Below are 25,945 nucleotides of genomic sequence, written 5' to 3' on the forward strand. Positions count from 1 at the left end.
AACATAGGGCTATAAAAATGAATGTAGCCTATTTAAGAAGAACTATTCTGAACCAATGTTCGCCTTTAAATTAAAAATGTAATCATCCTTAATCTTTAAGCTAAAATAATGATTTACTTAAAATCATTGTTTTAATTGATGGCCTTCATGCCCTGGCACTTGGCCTTGTGCCCTCAAAAAGTTGACCACACTAAAGGCCAAGTGGCCTTGCCCCTAAAAGGATGAAATTCCAGGCCTGCATATCACAGGCAAATATTGTACTTTTACTCCACTATATTTATGTGAAAACTTTAGTTATTTGTTACTTTGTAGATTTGGATTAACATAACATAACATTAACATAACTTCAGCCCTATATTAATTTGGCCATTTGATATCAGATCTACAAGCTCACAATGTGCCGCAATGTGACTCATTGTGAGCTTGTAGATTTGCTATTTTCAAATATAGTGGAGTAAAAGATTTATACTTTTGAAAACTTGAAATGAGACATTCTGCATAATGAGTACTTCTACTTTTGGTAGCCTACTTTAAGTACATTTTGATACCAATACTTTTGTAGGATATTTTTTGTTTTACTCAAGTACATTTTGAATTTACTTGTAACAGTGTAGTTCTACATTTTAGTAAAGCCTTTTTTCCACCACTGATGATGTTCTTTGAGGAAGACTGGCATTAGTTCATCAAAATTCAATCCACATTCAATCAAATCAAACATATTTGTACCCCTGACAGCTAACCTCTCTTTTAGTAGTAGTTTTCTAATTGTAGTAGGCTAGGCTAATAATAAGGTAGGACGTTGGTTGAATACAAAATAATTAGAATGTATAGCTCTGGTAAATTAGAATCAAGCACGATTCTTCCTGACCCTGGCTTCTTGGTTAGAGTGGGTGACAATGTTATCACACGTAAAGATGAAATTACCTACCTAGGTTCCATCCTGGAGGCTAATCTTTCCGGTGATAAAATGGCCACCAACGTAATCAAAAAAGTCAACCAAAGAACAAGATTCCTTTACAGGATCTCCTCACTGGTCGACAAAAACACCTTGAAGACCTTAACAGGAGCCCTCGTACAAGGCTTCTTTGACTATGCATGCACCTCCTGGTACCACAGCACCTCAAAGGCCCTTAAAACTAGGCTCCAGACTTCCCAAAACAAACTGGTCAGGCTCCTACTTGGCCTCACCCCCCGAACCCACCTCACCCCTGCCCACTTTGACAGACTGGCATGGCTTAGGGTCGGCGACAGAGTACAGCATCTTGCAATGGGTCTGGTCCACAAGATTCGATACTCCACCAAGATACCCATGTACCTGTCTAGATACTTCCTTAATGTTAACGAAGTCCACACCCACAACACCAGAGGGAGTACAACGAACCATGTACAACCCAGATTCGGCTCAAACAAGGGACTAAATTATCTTCGCTCCTATGCCACCAAAATGTGGAACGCCCTACCAACAGTCATTAAGACATGCGAATCCCTTGACTCCTTCAAAACCGCTCTCAAAGGGCACCTACGGATGGCTGCAATTCGAAACTGGCCCCCGTAAAATCTGAATGTACTGTAATTCTGCAAACTGTTAATACAATTTTCAATCAATCAATCAATCAAACCCAAACATGCAATAACCAAAAACATGCAGCCACAAGGGGGCGTAAAAGTCAACATTTCATGCTATTTAAGCCTAACATTTGATTGTTTAACGGGGTATGAGTGTTGTGGTTTGATTGAAGATGGATTGATTGACATAATTTTTTATTAACAGTTTGTAGAATGGGTACATCTCAAAGAAAGTATAGGTCAATACAAAAACTGCTACGAGGATAAAACCAGGAAAGGCACTATTGTTTACACCAGGGACAGGGTCCTCCATTTTCAATTCATGAAGACATTTAAAGACATACAAATATACAAATGTATGCAAAATATAAATAAAAATAATCAAATACACATCAAATACAGTTAGAAAAAGGGAATATGTAGACGAACAGACGAAGACCAAGACAATGACACAGTAACATTTTCGCGTCATTAACCTACTTTTAATGCAAAACGTGGTTTGTAATTATATCCATGATAAAAATAAAATAAAAGTTATATTATTTATTATACGGCAATCCGAAGGTGGCGTGTCCCTCCGTGGATGACGCGTTTCTGAAGAGGTCTTTCACTGCGATGACGTGTTTTATGTGGGACCGTGTTGTTTGTTGTTAAATAAATAATCTGACAATCGGAACGTTTTTCTAACGAGACCGTATGTAATCACTCATTATTATTAGCAGGTATTAAAGTGTATGTGCGAGCTACAATTTAGGCTTTAGTGAGAATGTAAATAAAGCATGTTAACCCATTTTCTGTACTGAACGAATCGATTATTTGTGTAGATTAATTTGTTCATGATCTAAACGCTGTGAATTATGTCAATAATGTGCGTTAGTTGATTTACCGCACGTATATTTGTACGTCTCTAAATGTTATGATGACTGAATTGAAAATGGTGGACCCTCTTGTAGAACAAGTGTATTATGGTGTCGTCCACTCACAGTTGACAGTTTTTGTAATGAGTTGTACTTGAAATGTACTAGTGTAATTCTGCAAACTGTTAATAAATACTTAAATCAATCAATTCATTGTAATTGCATATATTCTCCTCTATAGGTGTCCGTCCGTGATGTCTCAACAGCCGCAGCAGTCTGCGCCCAGCGCCCCTGATGTGCTGGTGACCAGTAATGTCCAGAAATATGCGATGAAAAAGAAGAAGATTCTCAATGCTGAGGAGAGCGAGCTGTTTGAGCTCACCCAGGCTGCTGGGATCACCATTGATCAAGAGATCTTCAAGTAGGTTCTGTTTAGTTTCAAGGACCCCCACTGATTTGATTGATTGATTGATTGATTGATTACCTTAATGGCGACACTGTTAACATGAACTGCTTGCATGAAATATGGAATGCTTAAAATTAAATTAAAAAAAATTATTCAGGGTGTAGAATTGGCCTCTACAGTATAGTAACTTAATAGTTGTTTATGCTGCACTTGACCTAGCCTTGATGACCAAAGGTACATTTCTAGTATAGTATGTTATTTAGACAGATGGTAGGTTCATTGTTTACCTGCAGTGGTATCCTATAGTTTAGGCACTAGCATTTACACTGTCTCTCTGCATTTGATGTATGAGTTTACCTTGCTTTTTGTAAGTTGCTCTGGATAAAGAGCTAAATGCCTAAATTGTATTGCAATAATAATAATAATGCAGTGGTTGTCAGTCACAATATCCACAGCTGGTGTCATGGCACACCTTACCATACAGATTGGTTTTGTGCATGAAAATAAATTCCGGAATACAGCTTTATCTTTGAGAGTGTACATATGTAACCAAAAGAACCCGTAAGGGTCGGTGCATATGATTACATTTCTACACTTGCAGTTGCAAATGGATACATGGAACACAGAGGGGTTTGCTGTGCAGGCTAAATGGCTGCTATTTTGTCCAATTAGGATCATTGTGGATCTGTTGAAGATGAACGTGGCGCCCCAGGCAGTGTTCCAGACGCTGAAGTCCATGTGTGCGGGGCAGAGGATAGCTGACGCTACGTTGGGGGACTCGTTGACCACCTCCCACACCACCAGTCTGACCACAGCACCTGCAGAACACAGGGGTCAGTTTCCACCAACACGGCACGCGCTGCTTGCAAAGTGTTTCCACAAGAATTCAACCGGAAACAGGTTTGATGTAGCTGGGAGCCAGGCATCGCAAGGCTTTAAAAGTCATTAGTAAAATCTTAAAATTAACCCTGAAACTAAGGCAACCAGTGAAGGGAGGCTCGGATAGTTGACTGGTGTCCCCCAGGGCCCTATACTGGGTCTAATAGTATTTCCCTCTACACGAAATGTTTTTGCTGAAAATAGCAGCTCTACAAGATCAGAAGGCGTCCCATTATGTCGAGTCCTTAGCTTGTGGATCTGTTATTTTCTCTGAATGCTCCCCTCATAGGGACACTAGAGTTTTTAACTGAGGAGAGACATTTTCTTTAATAGTGCACCTACCAGCAGCAGCACATCTCCACTGACTCACTGACATGTGCCGTCATTTTACTTTCTTGTGGTTTTAATTTTGGTTATGAATCCACAAAAAGCCTCTTGTTTCTTGTTTCTTGAAGAAGATGATAGTGTGGTCTCTGGCAAGAGCGCTAAGCCTCCTGCACCTCCCCCTTCATCCTCTGGTACCACCCGGCCCACCAGGGTCAGCACTAAGATTGTGGTCTACGGCGCGCAAGACACTCACTCTCAAGGTCCCCGTTGCTGCACTGTGTTCTTGTGTAACTCCATTCGTATGCTTGGCCTGCAAGTCGTGTTTTGTACACAAAAAACATACAGTACAGTGCCTGTTCATTCATTCCGTGGAAGCGAGGACATGGGTGTTCGAATGTGTGTGTTTATTTATGCATGCATTATGCATGTGTGCAATAGTGCACGACTATTGATTTTTACTAGTTGCCAAGTTTTTCATAATAGTTTGATAGTTTGACTAGTTGACTAATTGTCTTTTAACTAGTAGTTATTATAATAGTCGACTAGTTTGACTACTGCCGACAGTGTCGACTAGTTTTTTTGTGTGAAACCCCTAGTGTGCATGTGTGTGGATGAGCACAATTGAACCTGTTCAAGGGTGTTGTAAAAGTGTATCATTCCCAATCATCTCATTCTGGTAGATGGATTCACCTTGTGTTTGTCAATTGTTGTTTTAAAGGGGCTATAAAGTGAATTACAAATATAACAAACAAATCTTTAGACACATTTTGTGTATTTCATCAAGTTGTCTGTAACTTGGGCGGCATTTGGTTTTCATAGTTGTAGATATAGTTGTATATAGTAATTTTGGTGATTGTGCATTGACAGATTGCACCACCAAGCTGGATTGCATGTGTCAGTGCTTGATTCATTAGTCTCCACAGTCCACACACAAGGCTTGCATGACAAAGATGTGCAAAGTCACAAATAGTAAACCGGATTATTGATTAATCCAATATAATGTACATAATTCAGATGGCATGTACTGTATGCCGACCACAGAACTCTATAACAGGTAGGATCATTTGTTTATAACTAATGGACCATTCTGTAGAGGTTGTTCAAGTCATGTCTTTATTCACACACACTTTCATTTTCAGTTTACCATATACAGGTATATCTGATGTGAGCGAAATACTCACACTGTAGAGCTGAGCAGTGAGTATCTTCTCAAATGAGGAGAATCTAATTGCAGTGCGTTGGATATGGGGTGGAAATGCATAGACATAAAAGGGTACTCTTTCGGCTCTGGGGCATGTGTCTCGAGAGTAGGCAACATGGATGCAAGCTTTTGCGGAAGCATACGGAAGCATAGCACGGAAGGGGACGTTCGGTAGGCCAATTAGAGGCAATGTAACATTTGTTTTCTCATGCCAATCATTTGGATTGAATTGATGAAGTCTGGAAAAGACGCGCTGTGATTGGCCAGTAGTCACTTGAGTGGCACTTGAGATGCAGCATGCCTTCCGCACATCCGCCTAACGCTGGAGACACATGGCGCCGCCAATGAGGCTGCTGAGGCACCTATTTATTTTTTTAAAATATCTATGTGGAAATGGGCTCTATGCACACAGAATTACACTTCATACTTCCAGGCCGCTTCCCTACAACTACAGGCGTTACCGATGAAACAAATTTAGGCTCTGTTCCATTTAGTGTACAGTGGTTTTCAAACTTTTTTTAATTTCAAGGACCCCCATAACTCTGAGAGTGTTGGTTCCATTTTGTACACTCTCAGATGGTTCCATTTGTACACTCTCAGAGTTACACATCCATACGAGGCCATTGGGAACCCACTCACGGACACTTCGAGACCCACTGGTGTAGCAGAGTGTTTCCAGTGAGCCAACATCAACATGCACAATAGCAGCACCCTGACTCTGTTTGACCAGAATGGAACAGAGCCTTTGATAGTATCATTGGTAGCAGCTGTGAGGGAGAGGGAGCAAGGAAGAGGCCCAAGTTCTTTCCAAAATGGCGTGTGTGCATAGAGCCCATTGGCACATCTACCTATGATTCAGTCGATGGGAGCTGGAACAGATAAATACCTGAGACTACTGCAGAGCCATTTGTTTTGATTGATTGATTGATTGAAAAATGTATTAACAGTTTGCAGAATTACAGTACATTTCAAGCACAAACTCAATACAAAGGCTGTTAACTGTGAGTGGACGACCCAATTAAGCATTACACTTGTTTCCAATAGGGTCCACCATGTTCAATTCATCAAAAACATTTAGAGACGTACAAATAGACACTTCTATATAGACAAAGGACAGAACAGGAATTCATCATAAAGGAGGTAAAAAGGGAAAAGAAACATATACAGTGAGGGAAAAAGGGGGGAAATTGTCCTGGCAATGAATGCAGATTGTAGCCTTTCCAAGACAACATCTGGGTGATTCTGTCGGTTTTGTCCAGTAGGAAATGTGTGGGCCCTATTTTACATACACCCGGCTTAAAGTGGGCGACCAGCACTGCGCAAGTGGCATTGTTGGTTTCCAACTGACACAGCGCAGTTGTCCTTTTCACACCCAGCGCCTATGATTTGTATAATAGTAAATCGACATACAGATCACTTTATTAGGTTAACATTGTGAGACTTCAGTTTTTATTTGATCTAAAAAAAAAGCAAATGCACCTTTGTGCCCCTTTACAACTAATGTGGATGTTGATGTGTACTTTTGAATGCAGTCCATGCGATATTGAAAGAACATAATCATGACCCACTGTATCTCATCTTTCTGATGCATGTTTTCTCAGTTTTTGTTAGATGTTATTTGAAATATGTGATGTAGGTCATACAGGAACAATCTTCTTGTTTGTTTTGTGCTCACAGTGCGCAGTAAAGCAGGAGCTGGTCACACTGACAAGAACTCCTCCAGCCAGAAAGTGCAGCGCCAGCCCAGTGCCACCAGGGGGCAGAAGACAAAGAGCTCTGGCAGCAGTAGCTCATCCTCACAGATAACTTCAACATAATTCATAAATTAATAATTATAATTGGCACAGGAGTTCTCAGACCTTTTTATAATTTCAAAAAACCCCAGCGTGCCATTAGGACACAGACACCCCCATAAGCCATAACTCAGTGTAGAGATGGAACCAAATTGGTTCCATTTGTACACTCGCAAAGTTACAGACAGGTCCGTTTAGTTCCTAACTATCAATAATTTAGCTGGGGACCCCTTGGATCCCCCTCAAGGACCCCTGGGCGTCCCCGGATCCCTCTCTTGAGAACCACTGAATCCTTACCCATCTCCAACTGTTGTCTGCCACACTATGTGGCTCTGAATTATTTACATTTGTTAAATAAAAATATTGGAAACAAGTCTTCAACTGCAAGCAGGTTTAAAAGAGACAAATATGATTGCGTAGGAGAATACTGTGGATGCTTAAAGGTAGGGTAAGTGATATTTTTTTGGTTAAAACAAAAGGTTTTTTGTTTAAAGGTTAAATCACTATATTGTAATCATTGATATAGATTGTTTGTTCAATAACAGGGTTCTCCGTCTCTCCAGCTCATTAATAAATGAGTAGGTGACGCTTGATGACACATTGTCAGCCAATCAGGAGAAAGGCTGCCTTAATGTTTTATAGGGTTCCCGTTCCAATTTTGTCTGCTAATTTCTTTGTCATCACTGAATCTGTATCCTGAGTTTGATTTGGTATCCCGACCTGAAAATGCATTTTCTGTATTTAAAAAGCTGGATGGACACTCGTTACTGAACAAACACTCTAGCAATGAGTACTATCGCAATATAGAGCTTTTTAACACTTACTTAAACCAAAGAAAATCACTTACCTTTTAATAAGTGTGGTACCCATGATGATGCTTACCTTGCATTATCTGGTTTTGTCTTGCGTCGCTCTGTTAAATTATTTTGAACGTTTCAGTTTAGGGAGATGATGTTATGTTTAACAAAAAAAGAAAGAAAGAGGTTTTCACTTCAGTGCTTCCTTTTAAGTGATCAGTTACATGTAAGTATTCAACTGTTGCATTTGTTTAAAGACCACCATTTATAATTAAAATAAACATTTTTTCATAATCTGCAGTGGTTATTCTGTTATGATCAAATAGTGTTGTCGTAGCAGTTCTTTTTCCTTATGGCAGGCTAGCTAGTCAGTAAAACATTTACAATCCAATAACCTGGACAACAATTATATTATTTGTTTGTATTGAAACGGGGAAAATCAGGTGCAATCAGGCCTTTCAATAGACTGAGTAGACGTCTACCCGTCTACTCAGGTGCTCAGTAGGTTGATTCCTTCCTATTGTGTAGGTTGATCTGTGCAGTTTAATGCATCGCATGCAGCTACTGGAGCTCAGTAGGTGATCATTCCTTTCAATGCAGCCGTGGTGTCTACCGCGTCGAACATCGAACATGCACTGCTCCCGTGCTTGCGGTTATGTTTAGGTTAGGATTAGAGATAGGGATAGTAATTTCGGAACAAGGAACCTTCTGACTAACGACACGGCACCGCTCCAGTAGCTGCATGCGATGCATTAAACTGCACAGATCAACCTACACAATAGGAAGGAATCAACCTACTGAGCACCTGAGTAGACGGGTAGACGTCTACTCAGTCTATTGAAAGGCCTGATTGCACCTGATTTTCCCCGTTTCAATACACTGATCCCATTCGAAGCGGGAGCACCAGCCCATAAGCTGCCACGTGTTGGTTTTGGGGTCGTATCTCTCCACTGAGTTCACGTACGTCTTGCCGCTCCAGCCCCCCACCGCAAACACGTAGCCACCCAGCGTCACCAATCCTATGGATCACGTAAGAGAAACAAAAAAAATACCCTGATCATTACAACTGATGACCGTGGTCCTTGGATCAGTGGTTCTCAAAAATGTCATGTCAAGGACCCCCAAATTGACACTTATTATCCCACGGAATCCCCATTTGAAAATATATGCCAGGGACCCCATAAGAGAAGGACCCCAGTTTGACATGCATTAGCTGAATACAGACCCCCATTTAAGGGCATTTCTATCACTTTGAGAACCACTGGATAACCAAAGCAACAACCCAAAGTTGTTATTCCAAAACTATAGGTTAAATTGAAGGCCAAAGTCAACTGGGTGGGCCGTGGGGATAATGCAAGTCGGCCTCCAGACACACCTGTGGGAAGTAACTAAGTACATTTACTTAACAATTTTGAGGTATTTGTACTTTACTTGAGTATTTCCAATTGCCAGTACTTTTGCTTCTACTCCACTAAATCTTAGAGGCAAATATTGTACTTTTACTCCATTACATATTTGAAAATGTTGTAGTTACTTTGTAGATTTTGATTATCAAAACATACAGTAACTACTTCAGCCCTATAAATAGCCGATTTACAAGCCGATCTACAAGCTCACAATGCTTCGCATTGTGAACTTGTAGATCTGCTATTTTCAAAAGATCTTTATACATTTAAAAACTTGAAATGAGTACTTTTGCTTTTGGTGCTTTAAGTACATTAAATACGACATTAATACTTTTAATCAAGTACATTTTGAATTCCAGACTTTTACTTATAATGGAGTATTTCTACATTGCAGTATTGATACTTTTACTCAGAGTAGTATAAAAGAGAGTAATGACACTCCCGTTGACTCTCATTGTAACAATGGAATGCGGAAGTGCTCATTCTATCTCAATGGAATAGTTCCAGCCATAGGAGCAATGTTTGGAACTATCGCCCATAGGCACCCGCTTTGCGGCGAGATCAAAGCGTGTCACCACTCTCTTACTACATTACTCTGCTTTTACTTAAGTAAAACATTTGAGTACTTTTCCACCATACTCTGAAAATGCATGTGCCCCCCACCCGTCGAACACTTCCAAGATTTTCAAGTTGGCCCTGATCCAGAAAGGCTTGAGATATAATAGAGGTATAGTCTAGTCTTACCAACATCGCTACGGGCCTCATTCATGTGAGCCATCTTTGACCACGAGTCACAGGAAGAGTCATAGCGCCACACCTCGCTGCTTAATGAACCATCAGGGAAGTCTCCTCCGGCCAAATACACAAATGGGCCTGTGGTGAGTGTCAAATTAAAAACATTTTATGACTTCATTGTTAAAGACATAAAGACTATCGGAGCTCAAAATGCGTTGCCACTATAAGATAATGTGCATAAACAACTTGCAAGGTCTTCACTGATACCAGAATGTGATGTCACACAACATAACCATCTATCTTCTTATCTATAAATGCACCAAGTCTCTGTGCATACTTACATGTGTGTAAAAGTTGTACACACTTATGTAATCCACGTAACTCGAGAACCGTTCGCCCCACCGACTTCAAATTTGAGACACGCGTTCCACACCACCACAGGGAGTGCAGTGCCCGGTGTCGAGTCCGTCGGATACACCGTTGTCCAGAACCAGCACAAATGCCTCTGCCCGGGCTTTGGACCTGATCACCCCTATATCTCCATATAGAGCTGGCCTGTACCCTCAGGGTTCCTTGAGGCAGTTCCAAATGGACCCCTTACAGTCTGGTCCGTGAGAATTATGGGTGTCCTTGTAATGAAGTTTGAGAACCACTGCATCATAGGTACTAAGGTACGAAAACTAAATCAAAACTAAGCAATGGTGACTAAAACTATGACTAAATACACTAACAATTTCCTCAACGAATAAAAACACTAAAATGTTAGGGAGGGTGTCACAGGGCAACCCGTGCCCTATATAGCAGTATCTGAACATTTTCAACAGGAGAACTGAGAGTTTTAAAGGTGTGTTTACATTGATTGATTTATTGACACTGTGGGGAAATAAAAAGTTATTTGTGGGAACACCCGTCTCTCCTCTGCAGTGCTGGCAATCCTGTTGATGGGAATGGGCCAAGCACTGTAGAGGAGAATACAAAACCCTGATGCTGGCATTCAAAGCAACCAGAGGTATGGCTCCCCCATATCTTGCAAGTATGATTGAACCCTACAAACCCTCCCGCGCACTCAGATCAGCCAATGCAGGGAAGCTGGAAGTACCCTCACTAAAAACGCCGGGACAACGCTCCACACGTCCCAAACTCTTCTCCCTTCTGGCTCCAAAACTGTGGAATGCACTCCCCGTTGCAGTCAGAACTGCAGCATCACTCCCAATCTTCCGCCGTAGTCTGAAAACCCACCTTTTCAGACTCCACCATGGCCCATAGCACTTACCCTACCCCCTTAGACAGCACTTTTTAGACTTAGATAGCATTTGATACAGCATGTTATGTAGACAGCACAATAATTGCATTGTATGTAGTCATAGCACTTCATAGTATATATGTACAGCATAGTATAGTATATATGTATAGTTTATATGTACAGTGTCATTATATAGATATGTTCTAGCTACGTTCTTAGCTTACGCATGTTTCTTGATAAATGCTTTTTATATATGTGATGTATTCCCATGCTTTTGTTCTTGCTAAATGTAAGTCGCTCTGGATTAAGAGCGTCTGCTAAATGCCTAAATTGTAAATTGTAAATTGAGGGGTGTATGTTGAGTTTATATCATTCTTTGACTTTATTATTTGTGAACGAATTGGCGCCTGGAGAACATTCTGGAATACAGACTTCAATATGTCTTGATGTAATTGTGTAAAATAACTTATGGGCCTTGGTTAATTTATAAGAGTTACCAATTAGCAATCAGGTGATTGTTTGCCTCACCTGCTTAAAAGGTGAGCTACAGGTGAAGGCAGGAGTTCAGTCCTTGCTTGAGGCTAGAGTGACAACATCCAGGGGAGAGCTGCAGGGCCTTCGTATTTATAAGGTTTTCCCTGTTTATATATATTTTATCTGATGACACGATGACTCTGTTCCTACCCGGAAGGAGGAGTGAAATCGCATCATGCGCGTTTGAGCAACTTAATGCAAGTGGATGGGAGGAGAAATCCGGTGCCGTCTCTATTCATATATACTCTTAAGGGTGGGGCGGAGGTGAGCGGGTGGGTTTGACATATGACCTTACTGGGCTGCGTTCACACATTCAAGACACCTGTCTTGTGTCTGTCTTGTGTCTGTGTATAATGGCCACTCCAATGCATTTGGCGAGAAAGGCCCTTATTGCTCCCAGGAACAGCTCAACTGATTTAGTCGTATGGGGGATGTCATCAGTATCGCTCCTCGTCTTCAGTTCCAAATTTGCATTTCCACTTTGTTTACAATGTCCACCATTGTTCATTTTCCAAGCTGGCATGGAATGGAAACAAGCCTGTGTTTATCTAGCATCAGTATTACAATGACGCAAAGATTAAATAATTAGCATATCAGCACCCCCACCACCTCAGGACATTGTGATACTGCAGCTAAAACTGCTTCACAGTCCAGAAAGAAATGACATGGATTGTTTATATCAGAGTGGTGATTGAGGCTCAAATATTTATAAATAAGTTTGAGGGACATAGACAATATGATATTAAATATTAGGGGCCCCGAATGGATTAGAAAGCTAAATATTTATTATAAAATAGCCCCCTGACTATTTGGTGCCCCAAGCGGCCGCCTAGTTTGCCCTGCTGCTGAATAACAGCGCTACTGCCGTAACTGGCGGCAGCATGATTATTTGAATGAATGAATATTTATAATAGGCCTAATATATCGGCCTATATAGGTGAATATTTTAATTACCCCTTTTCATCTTAAAGAAAGGCAGCAGTGTCTTGTGTTTATATAAGAACAGTCTTTCAAAGAACTATATGAGATTTGAGCTGCGCAAGAAAATGCCATGACCAAACACAGTTTAAGGGTCTCTCTCTCTCTCTCTCTCATGTCATTCCGACTCCCCTAGTCCCGACCTGTATTTAAAACGTACAGATAGAAAACTAAACTTCTGACTTTGACACACACACGCACGAGCAAATTAGTGGGGTTCAGTCTCCATGTTAAATTCAGTTGTCATTTACAACTCATGTAAAAGTTTAACTTTCACTACTAATTTGAAGGTGAGGGTCTATAGAACCATTTTGGTTCGAGTGGCAACCACCTAGATAAAATAATTGGCCTCTAGGGGGCGTACCCCCCATTAGCCCTACCAAAATATGTTAACTGTTGTAACTTTTGATTGAATTATCCAATCTGAACACATGAGTTATGTATGGATTCACAATCAGGAGTAGCATTTGGTACTTAGACCATATTACACATATAATACCCCCCCCCCCCCCGTATTGGTGTATATCCACAAAAATAGCAGTATTTTGATGGAATTGTGCACTTTACGATAAAAGCATGACATTTGGCACACAGTTGGAGAATGCCATAAGGAACATTTTTGTATCACAGATTTGTCCCGTGGTAACCATGGCAACCATTTTCTCAAATGGCCGCCACCTGCTGTTATTTACCAATTCAGGTTCTAGACCACCTAGAAGCTTGATTCTGGTAACTAATCCAACATTGTCAAGGATGAGATGGGGTGAGGATCTATTTCAGGTGCAGGTTGAGTTGCTACTGACAGGACATACAGGAGGTGGGCTTTCTGACCTTTGACTCGTCCCTTTCAGGCGCAGTGTTTTTGGTGCAGGAGACCACAGGAGCCTTTCATGACATCGTTGCTGCGGCAGTGGCACACTCTGGGTCTCTGGGGCATTGTATCTTGGTGGCCTCCTGCCAGTGTTTCTCCATACTTCTCATGAGCTCTGTGTTCTGGGGCTCTGTTATAGTCAACATACATTGTCTTGGCTGGAGGTTGCTTTCCAGGGCTCTGGCTGGGCCCTGCAGGGTCCAACTCAGTCTTGTGCAGATGGCTGCTGGCCCACCTGGAGGCCCCAACCTCACTTGCTCGGTTGGTGTGATTATAGTTGGGGTGGTCTGCCCCAATCAGGATGAGGGGTTTGACCCTTTCAAACTGCAACAGTCTAGCCGAGTGTCTGTATTTGGTTTTGAGGCTAGATACAGGAAACATTTGCTCAACTAGCCCCAGGTAACTTGAGGTGAAGGCTCCTTCGATTTGGTAACATCGCTCAGTGGCCTTGTGGTTAGAGTGTCCGCCCTGAAACTGGGAGGTCGGGGTTCGATCACCGGCCGGGTCATACCAAAGACTATAAAAATGACACTCAGCATCAAAGGTTTGGATTGGGGGGTAAAATCTACTAATCAAATGATTCCTGAGCGCGGCGCACGCTGCGGCTCACCGCTCCAAGAGATGGGTCAAATGTGGAGAACAAATTTCACTGCGGTAACGTGTGTGACAAAATCGTTCGACTTTGACTTTGGCTGAGATGATGGAGACACAGAGAAGGACATTGATGCCCCCGTCAGTGTCTGCACATCCTGCCTGATAGTTCTTAGGGCAGATCTTCAGGTGTTCCGTTGAGGCCGAGTCTTTCCACTGCAGTGGGAAGAAGCATTGTGCGTTCTGACCCATCGTCAAGAAGGGCATAAGTGTCGAGGGAACGGCCACTGTGGTGCAATATAACTAACTACTTTCAGTAGGATTCTTTTCCCGTCATTTGGCTTGTCAAGGTAGAGCACCTCGGCAGTGGTGTTCACCATGCAGGTCTCATCTATGGGTGTCTCTCTCCGAGTCTCGCTACATGGCCTCCTGAGATCACACTGGTCAGTGTAAGAGTGCCGAGCGGCCAAGGCGATAAATGAGTAGAGACCAGTCCAGGGGCACCTTCAATAAGGCTTTATTTCTTCCATTTTTCTCAATCACTTTGACAGTCAAATACAATGCAACCTGTCATCACCCGGGTTAGAAATAACTGACTCCCTTTTATAGGGTGGGGACCCATTACCTGGTTAGTCCATACCATTCCTTAGAGTAGTAACCTGTGGGGCTGGGTAAATGTACTGTATTTTTATTTATTTTTATTCTCTATTTGTGATGTACTGTCTAACCTTGTGGGCCACGAGCCTGTAATAAAGTTTATATATACATTCCCCAGGTAACAATAACAATATTCCCCACTCCTAGAATCACACAATGCCATTTTACATAAACCTACTACATATATATGAGATTTACATTGCTTCTTCACTAGTCTTCTCATTATACTGGTCAATTAGAAAGTATGCTGTCTTATTTATTCCTAAACTAATGTGCCTCTATCTGTTCATTTGTAGGTGTATGATGAGATCGGCACGTCCGCCCCTTCAAGAATCACAGACAACTCAGTGTCCCCCCTGCATAACCCTGAGCTGCCCACACCCCCCCTTAGCTTCAATAAATGCATTTGTTACAATTTGTGTCCTTATTTACATTATACCATACATGTAGAATTGGGTTAGCATATGCATTAGGTATAGTAACGGCGTCCGCCGTTACAGTCAGCTATAGGTGTGATCTACCACGCCAGCACCACTTCTGGGTTCGAATCCATTCTGTGATCTGTTCTGTCGTGAGTCTCTAGTACACTGAAGTGTTCGTTATGGACAGTAGGGCTGCAGCCTCACACTCAGCTTCGTCTTCAGAACCATGCAGAACTGTGGCATATCTGCCCATTTTCTGAGGTAACCAATGTTTTGTTCAGGTAAGCGTCGGCCACCACGCAAGCCTCTTCAAGCTACTAGGACTTGATACTTGAACCGCTGGGTGGTGTTGGATGGCAGCAGGTTCGAGTGATAATTTGAGGCAGGCAAACTCACTCGGGTCTGTTGGTGAAGTCAGGGATGGTACAGTAGGTCCTGGCCCCCTGTATTGCTGCTCCACTGTGTTATCTGGTGGGGGGCTATCTGGTACAAGGGCTGGTGTTCTGGTTGGCGAGCAGGATGGGGCTCTGACTAGGAGTACACAGACTGGTGTTCTGATCTGACCTCACTGGGCACTGAAGACTCAGGGGCAGAGCTGGTTTGTGAGTTGACTCTCACATGTCAGTTTGAACACATATACAGTACTACACTGATATTACACATTTCGATGGTTTGACTATTATCTAGCATGTTCCTCATCCTTGAAAATGCAGGATTATTCACCAGAATCAAGATCCTATGTGGTCTAGAACTTGAGTTATTGTAAAATAACAGCAGGTGGTGGCCATTTTGGGAAATGGCAGCCAGGTCACCACGGGACAACTCTGCGTTGGCCCCATAGCCAAAAATGTTCATTATGGCATGCTTTAACTGTGTGCCAAATGTCATGCTTTTATCGTGCACGATTTTCGCGCTGGGCTAAGTGGGGTATTATATTCCAATGTCTAACTTTAGTTCCCCACATACTATATTGTCTAATTTATTTTGTATTAATTTTTTATACAATTACTCATTCATGATAAAATAGGTATAGGCACTAACATCACCATTCTAGGTTCAACAGAATAGAAGTTAGGTGTAATTTGAAGTAATTCCATGTAAATTAGCAGCCATCTTTATTTGTTTTCCATATCAGAATATTCAAAACATTAATACTTCAAATCTAGTTAATTCCTCAAACAGTATTGACTTGATAAAGCAAAAGAAAACCAAGAAAAAACAGCAATTGTAAGAAAATTAAGACATTATTCAAAAAAACAAGATTCCGATTTTGGTCATTTTGGAAATTGGGCACATATTTTTTTAATTTGTAGACTTGCCACTCGAACACAAATTGTTCTATAGGCCATTATCTACAAATTAGAAGTGAAAGGTAAACTTTTACATGAGTTGTAAATGACGGTGTGTCTAGGGACCCCACTAAATGGAGTGAACGTCCGGAGGGTGCGGGTGTCCTGCAGTGCTGGACGCCTGGACTCATATTAATTATATAGCCTACCGTATGCAGTCAATTATTATTATTTTCTCTCACGTGCGCTGTCATGTCACATGTCATCCTGACCGTGCCGTTTGCTTTCATGGACAGATCAACAGCCGAGACAGATGTAGGCCTACATCTTTATTTAATTTAATACAATGGGCGGATTAATGACAGATTAATATGCTTGCGCGCGCGCGCACACACACACACACACACACACACACACACACACACACACACACACACACACACACACACACACACACACACACACACACACACACACACACACACACACACACACACACACACACACACACACACACAGCCCATTATGTGCGCCTTTGCGTTGAATGGCGGCGTTTACATTTCGGAGGGGGGGGGGGTTGATTGTGTAGCCTACGTTTCGGAGGGTGTGTGTGGGCCACTGTGGGGTGCTTGGTGGGGACTGGGGGAGGCGGGGTTGTGTGTTGGGTCGGAATGGGGGTGCGTCGGAATGGGGATGATTCGGAATGGGGATGTGTCGAAATGGGGAGGAGTCGGAACGGGGGTGCGTCGAAATGCCGTGTGTGCGTAGAGTATAAGATGTTTATTGTATGGATCCCCATTAGCTGACGCCGGGGCGACAGCTAATCTTCCTGGGGTCCATATAAAATACATACAAAAAGTACATAAATACATAATTACAAATACATTCAACAAGAGTAAATACATAATTACAATTTATTCTATAAAATGAAATGCAACATAATAAGAATAACATTAAGGTCATGTGGTCAGCTGTAACAAGTGTTCCTTTAAAGCATATTTGAAAAATAATTGACTTTGTGTTATATTAATGTGAGGTGGTAACATGTTCCAAAATGATATTGATCGATACATAACCGTTTGTTTAAGAAGGTTCGTTTTTGGAGCAGGGAGTGTTAAATGACCGAGGCTGGCAATTCTGGTGTTATGATTATGTCTGTCACTTGATTTTAATAACTGTTTGAGGAAGTAATCTGGTGTTTGATTAGAAATTATGTTTCTGACAAACATGAGGACACTGCAATGGAGTTTGTTTTTAACAGATAACCAGGACAGGCGTTTATGCATATATTCAATATTTGTACGAGTAGAACAATGAAGTGACAGTCTAGCAGCTCGATTCTGAACAAGTTGTAGTTTGTTCAGGTCTGCTTGAGTCGCAGCTGACCATACAACCGGACAATAATAAAGGTGACAAAACACCAATGACTGCAACACTTGACCCATGACTGAGACTGAAAATGCTACACCAAAGAAACATAGCTAGGCATATCACAATTATTATTTTTCTCTCTGCCAGGAATGTCTTGGCATTGGAAATCCCAACTTAGAAAGCCATGTTGGCAAGCAACATGCATGCATGTGTGAGGCAGGGGGTCCCTGTGGTCCGGCGTGGCCTGTGCTCCTCGGAGAGAAACCTGTGGCAGGCCTGGGACTCCAGCACACCCAGAGACGCAGTCACCTCCAGAAAGTAGGAGGGCATCATATGAGCCAGGCGGATATGCTCCATCACCTTAAAGAACAAATAGAAGACATATAACTAGTCCAACTGCATATTGACTGAACAACAACAACGTCATCATCTAACATGGATTTCACCTGCTGAAAGACAGGTTAGAAATAGGAACTTGTTCACGAATATGCAACATGCATTCATACCCAAAGCAAGGGTTAGTTTTAACCTGCCACAGGTTAGTTGTAACCTGCCACGCATGTCGGGAGCCACAGGTTGGTTTTTCTTTTAACCTGCCGTGCATGTCAGGAGCGAGCGGTGGTGTCGAACTAATGCCTGTCGGACTGTTAGTATGTCTAACACAATTTAAACGTATGCGCCCGAGTAAAAGCCCCCCCTCTTTATTTTCTATACTGTAGGCCTACACGTTTTCCCTTTTTTTCTAACCTTGTTTTTGATGCCCTTTATTTGTATGTCTTTAATGTTTAGATTAATTGAAAATGGAGTACCCGTCTTAGTGCTTTTTCTGGTTTTTATCCTCGTAGCAGTTTTTACCTGTACCTTCCTTGGCTTGAACTGTACCCATTCTGCAATCTGTTAATAACATTTTAAATCAATCAAGCACCAGCATGGCCTGGGACCATATGGCCCTCATTTATCAATTGAGTGTAAATTCTGCCCCAAATTCGAGTGTAGGATTCGTAGTACACCCACGTCGGGTCGGCATTTATAAAGTGATCGCAGACAGCTGATCCTTCCTAATTTCATTCCTAGCAGTAATAAATGTGACGGCTGAAATCAATCTGGCACGCCCTATAAAATCTAGCCGCGCCCTCGGTTTTGCGACATGAACAACTGCAATACGACCTGGAAACCATGGTTACAGGGGAAAAAAAGTTTCACTCGCTTGCCTAAGTTGCCTTGCTGCCCCCTCCCATACACACACACAGACGCACGCACGCACACGCAACTTGTTGTATCTTAAATAAATAAACCTGCATGAATTAAATAAAGCTGTAGGACTACCCTGTCTGTTTCTCCTCTCGCTTCCCTTGCTGCCCGCCTCACCCCCCCGCACGCACGCACGCACATATCGCAATTTGCAAGCAACTGTCACTGTGTTGTTAGTTGTATATAAAATTATTAAAGTCTTTATTCATTTAATATACAACAAGATATATTAGTGAACGAAAACCTGAACCTGTGAACCATGAATTATATAACAAATAGGCGCGCACACACGCTGCTGTTTTGCAAGGTGCATCTCCTGTCCTGTCTGTCTCTCTCTATCACTGTGGTCCGTCCGTGACACCGTGACCAATTGACCATGCACGTCCGACAGTCTATTTAAATTGCCTCGCTGTCAACTGTCAATTATATGAATATTGCAGCCAAAACCGTAGCCTCATGTGGCACTGGACAGTGGTGGTGGTGGTGGTGGGCTGCAGGCTGGCTTAGCCTATACTATCTCCGATGCGTTCCCACTTGTGCTGGCACGGCACATTTGGCATTCGAGCGACGCGTCGGGTTTATTAAACGAGGAGGAGATTGCACATACTGTAACTCCAGAAAGACATCGGCCTGCTGTAGATTAGGCTACAGTAGGCTACCCATGTTGGGACTCTCCGCGCTGCAGCACTGCACTATACTCTCCAACGTCCCATCATGGAAATATTTCAGCACAGACAGCCCAAATCCTCATATGTATGCGCTCATCATGCAAAACACTGTTTAAATGGCTTACGCATCTAACTTGCAACATTGTTTTTAAATGCGCGATTTTAATTGCTTGCTTGTAAAGTTGGAAATCTCATACTAATTTCATATGACACAAAGACACATCGTTGATGTATTCCTTTACTTTTTTTTTCTTTTTTACATTTAGCCCATATACATACCTATACAGTTTTATATAAACATTTTAGGAGTGAATACATATGTTTCGATGCCTGCGACAGCCTCTCAGCTGGTCAAACAATGCTGCTCCGCTGTTCTACGACAGAAAAACAGGTGAGGACAAAGCGTACGACAGCTCCCGACCAGACGTGATTTTTGTCTTGGCACAAGATCATTTTCAATCTTTGGCGCAAATCGTAAATGCCGAAAATTGCGGTAATTTCGGCGTACACCCATATTTTGGCGTACGCACGGTTGATAAATGAGGGCCATAGACTGTAATTAGGCCCTCATTTATCAACCGTGCGTACGCCAAAATATGGGTGTACGCCGAAATTACCGCAATTTTCGGCATTTACGATTTGCGCCAACGTTTGAATTTGAACTTGAGCCAAGACAAAAACCACGTCTGGTCGGGAGCTGTCGTACGCTTTGTCCTCACCTGTTTTTCTGTCGTAGAACAGCGGAGCAGCATTGTTTGACCAGCTGAGAGGCTGTGCACAGACATCGAAACATAGGTATTCACTCCTAAAATGTTAATATAAAATTATATGTATGTAGTATGTATGTAGGCCTATATGGGCTACATGTAAAAAAAAAAGGAATAGGCCTACATCAACGATGTGTCTGTGTCATATGAAATTGGTAGGAGATTACCAACTTTACAAGCAGTTAAAATCGCGCAATTAAAACAATGTTGCAAGTTTAGATGCTTAAGCCATTTAAACAGTGTTTTGCATGAGCGCATGCCGGTGCCCCCCCCCCCTCCTGGAATAGTTAACTGGATCGAGAGTGCATGCTGCTATAGTCAAGTCTACCAACCAACGGTTAGGCTATATAGTGCAATCTACAGCCATGTCTTTCTCGAGTTACATCTCGTCGTTTTAAGGATAAACCCGACGTGTCGCTCGAATGCCAAATGTGCCGTGTCGGCGTGCCAGCGCAAAGTTGGGGACCGCTGACCGCATCGGAGTTAGGTATAGGCCAGCCCACCAGTGCCAGTGTGCCACATGAGGCTGGTTTAGGCTGCACATTTATATAATTGTCAGTTGACAGCCCAGCCACTGCACCGACTACTGCGACTAGCGAGGTAATCTAAATAGATTGTCATAAACGTGCATGGTCGCGGTGTCATGAACGGACCACAGTGATAGAGACAGACAGGAGAGGAGGAAAACAGCAGCGTGTGTGTGCGCCTATATTTGTTATTTAATTAATTGTTCACATGCAGGTTCAGATTTTCGTTCACTAATATATTGTTGTAGGCTATATTAAATGAATAAATACTTTAATAATTTAATATAGGCTACAACTAACAACACACGGCAGGCGCGTAGCGAGGATCAAATGATTGACTGGGCAAATTAGCATGGGGGGGGGGTGTGTGTGTGTGTGTGTGTGTGTGTGTGGGGGGGGGGGGGGGGGGGGTAGCGCATCCCCGGCCGATAGTGAAGTGTGAACTGTGAACGGTTTGGGGAACCATTTTAAAACAAAGGCGGCTTGCATGCTGTGGTTTACTAACCAGAAATTTGCATGCACAAGGCTCAAAGTTGGGCCAGCTCTAAACTGACTGGGCCACGGCCCGTATATGTGCGTGTGTGTGTGTGGGCAGCAAGGCAAGCGAGGCGAGAGGAGAAACAGACAGGGTACTACAGCTACAGCTTTATTTAATTCATACAGGTGTTCGTTCTTTATTTATTTAAGATAGGCTACAACAAACCAGTTGGACTTGCAAGTTGCGTGTGCGTGCGTGCGTCTGTGTGTGTATGAGAGGAATACCGGACATCTCACCCCGGTGAGTTGTCTTCACTTTTTGACATGTCGGGGTGAGTTGTCTGTACTTTCCGCTGGGGCGAGTTGGGCGAGAAAGTACGGACAGCTCACCCCGGTGAGATGTCTTCACTTTCCGGGGTGAGCTGTCCGTACTTTCTGACATTGCGGGGTGAGTTGTCTGTACTTTCCGTGGCACCCATTACAGTAGGCATAATTCAATTTCGGATCTAACTATCGGTTCCTACAGACGTGCGCAGTCACGGCTAATTATTTATTTATTTAACAGTAGAATCCGGTGAAACACTTGTAAGGAGTGGAGCGTCTCTCTCTCTCTCTCTCTCTATGCAGCATTGAGGGGGGGGGGGTCGTTTGTGGATAATGTTTGCGCTTCAAAGGCAGAGACGCACAACGGACGCATGATCAATCAATCACAGTTCTAATAGGCCTATACTGACTGAATTACATCTGAATAGCAAAGCAATATCGATGATGATCTGGCTACTGCTAGTTACATTAGCATGTGAGAAAAGTGACAGCCATCTGGAGTAACCAAATTGAGAGGGGTTCAGTTCACATTTCTTCAGAAGTTTGCACACACACACACACACACACACACACACACACACACACACACACACACACACACACACACACACACACACACACACACACACACACACACACACACACACACAAGCCTTGAATTCATGGTGATCTTTTGTTTAAAGACATTTTCAACAATTTAAGATCTCCATTTTGGCAGGAATATGCTTGGAAGATGGAAACAATGTTGCACATTCATCTAATCATATGGGTAGGCTACTGGGTAGCCTACATACAAACAATAATGTTTGTATTTGTAAGGTTTATTATGCATTTGACCTTGACATACTTAAAGGCGAATTCGACATTTTACTGTGTCATAAATATATTTACATCTGTAGCCTGTATTGTATTGTGATTGTGCTATCATGCCTTGACTTAATTATACTTATATATTGTAGAAATTGTTGTTGTTGTTGTAAAGTTCTGAAAATAGACTACTTCAATATCCAATAGGATACATTTGACCGTACATTTGACTCTTGTGTTATATTCTTGTGAAATATTCATTAAAGTATAGCTCAAAGGCTACATATTCAGTCAGACTTTTGGTGAGTTGTCCTGACAACTCACCCCTAAACGTGAAGACATCTCACCCCGAAAGTGGCCAAAAGTGAAGACATCTCACCCCGGAAAGTGAAGACATCTCACCCCTGGAAAAGCAGGGGTGAGATGTCTTCACGTTTAGGGGTGAGTTGTCAGGACAACTCACCAAAAGTGGCAAAAGGGGTGAGTTGTCTTGTTACCTATGAGAATGGGGTGACTTTTTTATTGACTTTTTTCGTCATGTAACAATGGTTTCCAAGGTCGTACTGCAGTTGTTCATGTCGCAAAAACGAGGGCGAGGCTTGATTTCATAGGGCTTGCCAGATAGATTTCAGCCGTCACATTTATAAACGTCCGAACGAAATTAAGGAAGGATCAGCTGTCTGCGATCACTTTGTAAATGCCGACCCGACGTGGGTGTACTACGAAACCTACACTCGAATTTGGGGCAGATTTTACACTCAATTGATAAATGAGGGCCATAGACTGTAGAAAATAGGACAAAACACTGCACTGAGGTTGTCAGCAGCAGAGGGCGCCAGTTTGCTGCCTTTATGCGATGTTTTGTCTTGTCATATGAAACTGATATCATCACTAGCATTTGATGTGATTATTAATCTTCTGTTGATTGTGATTGATTAATTGCTTCGACATTGCTTTGACTTCTCCATGGTCTTTCTTTCATCAGATGACACACTGAGAAGTGACTGACCTTTTCAAAGCTCTGCCTGTTGGTAGGACACTGCTCTAGCCACAACATGGCAGCCTCAAACACCATCTCCTCATCAGTCACATTGATGTCGTCACAGGCAATAATCTCTGTCAGTTTGTCCACACCGAGAGAGAGGAATTCTTTCTAAGAATATAAAATAAAATAAAATACAGTAAGTAATAAAACACCTTTTAATGAGAGGAAAAAGCCAACAACTGACAAGTTAGAAACTCAATGTCTGACCTGCTGATAGACGAGGCTGAAGTGTTCCAGAATGTAATCCATGCTGTGTTTCTCCAACATTTTACAGGAGTAGGCCTCAGCAAAGCAGTGAATCCCTACACAGCTCTTTTCATCCATGTGATGCTCCAAGTATTTACAGCAGGCCTCTTGAATAGCAGTGACCCCCAGCAGGTCTGCTGCTGCTAGAAGGGCCTATAGACCAAATAAACAAAATAGCACTATGGTTTAAAAGCCCCGATATAGGCCATACATGGACACAATAAATGAAAAAAAAAAAAAGATAATACGCTACCTGGACGTTTTCCGTGGAGATGACCACCTTTGAAGTGTAGGCAAAGCTCACCAACTGGTCGAAGATCTGAGGTTCTATACCGAATATGTTGACCTTATCTTGCCTGGACTCCACCATGCCATTTGTAAACATTGCCTGTGCGGGTTAAAAAGGTGCAAATTCAATTCTGGTCAAACAGAGTCAGGGTGCTGCTATTGTCAATGTTGGCTCACTGTAAACACCAGTGGGTCTCAAAGTGTTCTTGAGTGATGACTTGGCACTGCTGGTCTCAGACAGGAACAAACTGCAGGTTGAAAAGGCCCTCAGCTCTGAACTCGGTAGAATCTGCACCTGGCTCGCTGATTATAACAAACTATCTTTACACCTGCCGTACCAACAGCCATTATAAGACATGTGAATCCCTTGACTCCTTCAAACTGGCCCCCGTAAAGTCTGAGTTCCCCCCCATCCACTTTTCCCCCTACTGTTTTTCCCTATTTACTCCTTTTTATATGATTATTTCCTGTTGTTTTGTATAGAAATGCTACGGATTGAATGCCATCCCTTTAACAACACCAGGTCAATAAATGTTCACAATGGCCGCGGTTACATGCAGGCTGATCATTCCGAATAAATACTTCCGAATGAAATACATCCGAAGTAAAACAAATTGCTGCGAGTTTACATGGGAAATGGTCATTCCGAATGAGCGTTTACAAGGAGATGTGATATAAGACATGATACATGTTAATTCCCGTGAAACTACGCCATCTGTTGGACACATAAAATATAGGCAGTTCATTCATTATGTGACTGTCTCAACAATAGGCTACAAACATTACAGACGAAAGACGATACTTTGAAATCCCATCATTTCATTCTGCAGTAGCTTTGAGGCTGCTGGTTGGATAGGGGCGGGCATATATGTTTACCGTCTTTTATTCCCCACCTGCGGCGGCTCCCCTTCTCCGCTGGGAAGGTGATCATCTCGTTTGTATTTGTACTTTATTATTCTACAGCACGGCCAGGGCACGCAACACACTGATTATTATTGTATCAAGGGTCGATCGTTAGTTTTGAGAGAGAGAGAGAGAGACTGTTGAACACACACACACACACACACACCGTGTCCCATCTGTGGTCTTGTACATCGCATAAAGCATAATGCATAGCTTATCTGCACAATACACCATCGCCGCATCATTATGGCTAAAGTAGGCTACCAATTGGGTGTTTTATACTAGAATGATTGCAGCTGCTCATCAATGCAATTAAAAGGCAAGTTATAGCCTATAAAAGTTTAAAGGGATAGGATGGACATTATAGCGATAATAGCGTATTCTTGGGACTGTGTGTGTGTGTGTGTGTGTGTGTGCAACACATTCACACACATGTCATAATTTTACCTCGCATTCTGACGTTTGGCAAATACTTCAATTACCTCAATTCTTGACGTAAAAAATATTACGTCATGGCGTGACTTAAGTGTAAAAAGGTCACGCTCTGACGTTTTTTATTTTTCTGTCTAAAATAATCTGAAGCTATATTATTATTCATGTCATGTTGTCAGAGCTGATATCAAAATAATCTGAAGCTATATTATTATTCATGTCATGTTAGAGCAGGTCTGAAATAAATGTCAGAGCTGATATCGACATATAAATATGAAATAAATGCT

At 42.2% G+C, this 25,945-nt stretch overlaps 2 protein-coding genes across 5 annotated transcripts; one reads left to right on the top strand and one right to left on the bottom strand.

The window, feature by feature from the left end:
• The first annotated feature begins 2,147 nt into the window (after positions 1-2,147).
• Positions 2,148-8,111, top strand: LOC306939941 (mitotic-spindle organizing protein 2-like). 4 transcript variants are annotated; one of them, XM_079524776.1, is made up of 5 exons: positions 2,148-2,260; positions 2,665-2,844; positions 3,502-3,662; positions 4,164-4,295; positions 6,914-8,111. In XM_079524776.1, the coding sequence occupies exons 2-5, from the start codon at positions 2,678-2,680 to the stop codon at positions 7,051-7,053; spliced, it is 600 nt and encodes a 199-aa protein (XP_079380902.1). In that variant the 5' UTR covers positions 2,148-2,260; positions 2,665-2,677; the 3' UTR covers positions 7,054-8,111. The 4 variants fall into 4 exon arrangements, with proteins under 4 accessions (XP_079380902.1, XP_079380903.1, XP_079380901.1 ...); XM_079524777.1 differs by having other exon boundaries at positions 2,154-2,288; XM_079524775.1 differs by lacking the exon at positions 2,148-2,260 and adding an exon at positions 2,336-2,434.
• A 9,811-nt stretch (positions 8,112-17,922) lies between these two features.
• LOC306939263 (kelch-like protein 17) lies at positions 17,923-24,420 on the bottom strand (the record flags this gene model as incomplete). Its single annotated transcript, XM_079523818.1, has 4 exons — positions 17,923-18,283; positions 23,754-23,897; positions 23,997-24,188; positions 24,289-24,420. The coding sequence occupies 4 exons, from the start codon at positions 24,418-24,420 to the stop codon at positions 18,098-18,100; spliced, it is 654 nt and encodes a 217-aa protein (XP_079379944.1). The 3' UTR covers positions 17,923-18,097.
• Positions 24,421-25,945: the final 1,525 nt, after the last annotated feature.

The sequence above is a fragment of the Electrona antarctica genome, assembly GCF_951216825.1.
Source record: "Electrona antarctica genome assembly, chromosome: 16".
Lineage (NCBI taxonomy): Eukaryota > Metazoa > Chordata > Actinopteri > Myctophiformes > Myctophidae > Electrona > Electrona antarctica.